This window comes from Peromyscus leucopus, chromosome 7 (genome assembly GCF_004664715.2).
Source record: "Peromyscus leucopus breed LL Stock chromosome 7, UCI_PerLeu_2.1, whole genome shotgun sequence".
Classification (NCBI taxonomy): domain Eukaryota; kingdom Metazoa; phylum Chordata; class Mammalia; order Rodentia; family Cricetidae; genus Peromyscus; species Peromyscus leucopus.
In genome coordinates this window covers 33947124-33951244 of record NC_051069.1, presented here as the reverse complement: position 1 = coordinate 33951244, position 4121 = coordinate 33947124, and the positions used below count along the sequence as shown (strand labels likewise).

Genomic DNA, 4121 nt, shown 5'->3' with positions numbered 1-4121 from the left:
GTGGCTCTCTGTGAGTTTCAGGCCAATATAGTCTAAAGAGCAAGATCCAGAACAGGCATCAAAACTAGACAGAGAAACCCTGTCTCAAAAAAAAGAAAGAAAGGAAAAGAAAAAAGAAAGGAAGACTTCTTAACCAACAGTACTATCAAAGAAATACAAAGTTGAAGGGTTTGAGATAATAAGGTAAATAGGCTAATGCCATCTCAGTATCTCTATAATGTATATGTAACCACTTTTATATAGGAAATAGTAATGGACAATTATACAAATGTGAAATTATAAAATATCTATATTAATGCTTAAAATATTGACAAATGGATTAATGATTCAAACCATACATCATTTGATGATTCTATACTAATAAATCTTGTATTTGTTTAGTTTACATGAATGATTTTCTGTCTAGTATTTTCTTCAGGGCAACACTGACATCCTTATTCCTTAGGCTATAGATCAATGGGTTCAACATGGGCACCACAATGGTATAAAACACAGATGACACTTTCCCTTGTTCCATTGAGTTTACTGATGATGGCTGTAAGTACATGAATGCAGCAGAACCAAAGAAGATAGCAACAGCAGAGATGTGGGAGCTACAGGTGCTGAAGGCTTTGGACCTGCCCTCAGTGGAACGGATGCGCAGGATGCTGGTAATGATGAAGACGTAAGAAGTAAGAATAGTCAAAGTTGGGACAACAATGTTAAATGTACCAAAACATAGAATCAACAACTCATTAATATATGTGCTAGAGTGAGCAAGCTTCAGGAGGGGAAGAAGATCACAGAAATAGTGATTGATCACATTTAAGTTACAGAACTGAACTCTAATCATGACACCTGTGTGAGTTGATGCACAAACCACACCAATAATATACACCACTGAGATCATGGAAATGTAAATCTGATAGGACATGGTTACACTGTAAAGCAGGGGGTTACAGATGGCAACATAGCGGTCATATGCCATTGCAGCTAACATGTGACACTCTGCAATAGCAAAAATAAGGAAGAAATAGAGCTGAGTCATGCATCCAGTATAGGATATGATGTTCTTCTCTTTCACAAAGTTCACCAACATTTTGGGGGCAATGACTGTGGAATGACAGAGGTCAATAAAGGACAGGCTACTGAGGAAATAGTACATGGGGTTGTGCAGGTGGGAACTGAGCCAAATCAGTGTGATCATGCCCAGATTCCCCACCACAGTGACCACATAGATTCCTAGAAAGAGGAAGAAGAGGGGCATCTGCAGGTCTGTCTTCTTTGAGAGCCCAGTTAAGATGAACTCAGTCACTGTGCAATGATTTCCTGCTGCCATATCCTCTGTTCAAATTCTGAAGAAGAAAGAAATGTATGTCTATTACAGTGAGTTATTGTTTTAAATTTACAGAAGAAATCTGTATGCATATGACTCTCAGCTAAGTACAATTTGAATCTCTTTATGATATTGAAATCTACAGAAACATTTATAAGTAATCATTCTTAATTTAATATTTAATTAACATTTTTAATTTAGAATATATACTACATGAAATACTGCACCTAAGCAGTTTGAGAATTTCAGTGGTTTCACAGCAATGTCTTCACTTGAAACTTGCATCTCCTTTCTGAGGACTACATCTCAAAATATCCTAAGGTACTATGGAAGCTGCCAAGGGAGAAAAGTAATCAATCATCTCACCCAACTACAGACATCTGATCTATAACAATTGCAAGCATGGCAAGATGTCCTCAAGAGTGCAATAGTGGCACTAAAATCATGGTGGCAAACCACAGCTATCTATTTGGACTTAAGAATTATACAATAATAGGCCTGGTGGGTAAACTTAACCCACTACTCCTGCTGCATGTTGTCATAGACCCTGGAGGAGAACATAGTACTGCCATTTTTTAACCCATATATTTCTAAATGTATTTGAAATACTTATTCTTGTAACTGCAGACATGATTAACTCTTTTCACAACAAAGAAACTTCTATTTCTAGCAGATGGAGATCCTCCGAGATAGCCACAACTAGTCAAAATGCAAATAACCAACTATGAGTTTCCCATTCCCAGTTGATGCATCTGTAACATGATACTTACCCACAAGACTCAGGGAATATAACAAGATAGGGATGGGAAGATTTTAAGAACCAGAGGACCAGGAAGTCTGCTATGAGATAGTATCTTTTTTGAAAAACAGGGATGCTACATCCATAAAGTCTCAAACTATGTTTGCCTAAACAAGACCAGCACAATGACAACACCAGTTGACATGACAACCAGAAGGGAAAAGTCTCATGAGGATTTTGACCCTAGAAAAGAGTTACAGGCAGAGAGGCAGAAACAGTCTTGTGAAGGGCTGAACCCTCTGAGAGGTAATATAACCGTCCCTAATATTTAGCCTCAAATGCACATAAGCAACACTAAATGGTCTCAGTGGGATATGTATGTATGCATGCATGTATGTGTGTATACATGTAGGTGTATATGCATACTGTGGAATAATCCTCTTGTACATTCCAAAGATTTGTCACTCAAATTGGTTAAATAAAATGCTAATTGGCCAGTAGCCAGTCAGAAAACATAGGTGGGGCAACCAAACTATGAATGCTGGGAAGGAGAAGGGCAGAGTCAAGAGTTGCCAGCCAGATGCAGATGAAGGAAGGCAAGAATGTTGTGTTGGAAAAGGTACCAAGTCAAATGGCTAAACATGGATAAGAACTATGGGTTAATTTATGAGCTAGTTAGTAATAAGCCCGAGCTACTAGCTCATCATTTATAAACAATATTAAGTCTCTGAGTCAATTATTGGGAAGTGACTGCTGGGTATTTGGGAGTTGCTGGCAGGACAGGAACTTCCGTTTATATATGGTACACAATGTGAGGTCGAAATGTCCACACAAAATCTGACAAAGCTTAAAAAAGGATTCTAGACATACAAGAATGAAGTCAAGCACGGCTTCCTGGTAGCACCATTTTCTTGGGTGGGCTCTGTTTGCTAGCAGCAAAAAGAAGTAAAACTCCTTTAAGGGAAGAATTCCTGACTCACCATTAGTGGTAAAAGCTGTGAGGCTCTTTTAAGAGGCTCTGCTATCAAACACTTATATGGGGTTCATGAGCAGTGGGTGGCAATGCTCTACTTGTTGAAAGTATAGACCCTAAAATTCCCCAGGGTTGGGGTGATAAACATGGCATCCACTGGTACCTCTCCCATGAAGTTAGGCACTCAGGGAACTAAAGAAATGGGTCAGAGCCAGGCACCAAAGTCACCTCTGTGGTTCTAGTCATACCTGATTAGCAGTTTAAATGCTCATGTGGTCAGAAAGAAATATAAATATGCAGTAAAATCAGATTCACACAAAAAGGACTCTAAGTGGGTCACAGTATGTTTGAAAAAATGTACAAAGGCTTGAGAGAGAGGGGGAAAAGAGTAAATCGAACAATAGTAAAGACCTTAAAAAGGGAACAGAGTAATAAAAAATACAATAGCCTTGTAAAGATGGTAAATACATAATCTGGATTTTGTACTTTATTGTGTTCTCTTTGGAGTTTTTGACTGTTAATGAACAAATGATAACTGCTAATAGCCATTTAATTGTAAAAGCTGCTAGAGTAAACAAATCTATATATTTAAAAAAAATATAATGACTCCAAAATTTAAGTCAAAATGTCTGTCACTTTGGAGGAAAAGGTTATGGTTTTGTTTATGCAGGAAATGAGAGACTATGGATTCATCTTGGATTAAGAAAAATCAGGTTTGATTGAGGAAGACCCCCTGAAAATCCTAACTACAGACATGGGAAAATATACCTAAAGTAACTACAAGACATTTAACATGTATTTTACCTGCCTAAACATAAAACAAAAGATTATCTTTGACTGGCTTATGTACAAAACACAGTTTACATTTATATTAATACAGATATACATTCTACATTTAAAAGTTTATATATTTTTAGAACAAAAGGACCAGACACCAGTAAAGACATAAGATGATCCAACAGTTCAATACACCTCTGTTACAGATTCCTCTAAGTCTGCAACAAAATCAGTTCAAGGCTCCTGGCTAAGATGCACCAGCCACACAAAATACTCCAGTCAGGATTTGACCATAATTCTAAATTTTCTCAGGGTCC

General features: G+C 37.5%; 1 protein-coding gene across 1 annotated transcript; it reads right to left on the bottom strand.

Annotated features, from left to right (window-relative positions):
• Positions 1-382: 382 nt before the first annotated feature.
• On the bottom strand, positions 383-1344 carry LOC114691250 (olfactory receptor 8G1-like). Its single transcript, XM_028866512.1, has one exon. It carries the CDS (start codon positions 1316-1318, stop codon positions 383-385), a length of 936 nt encoding a protein of 311 aa, XP_028722345.1. The 5' UTR covers positions 1319-1344.
• Between the last annotated feature and the right edge of the window lie 2777 nt (positions 1345-4121).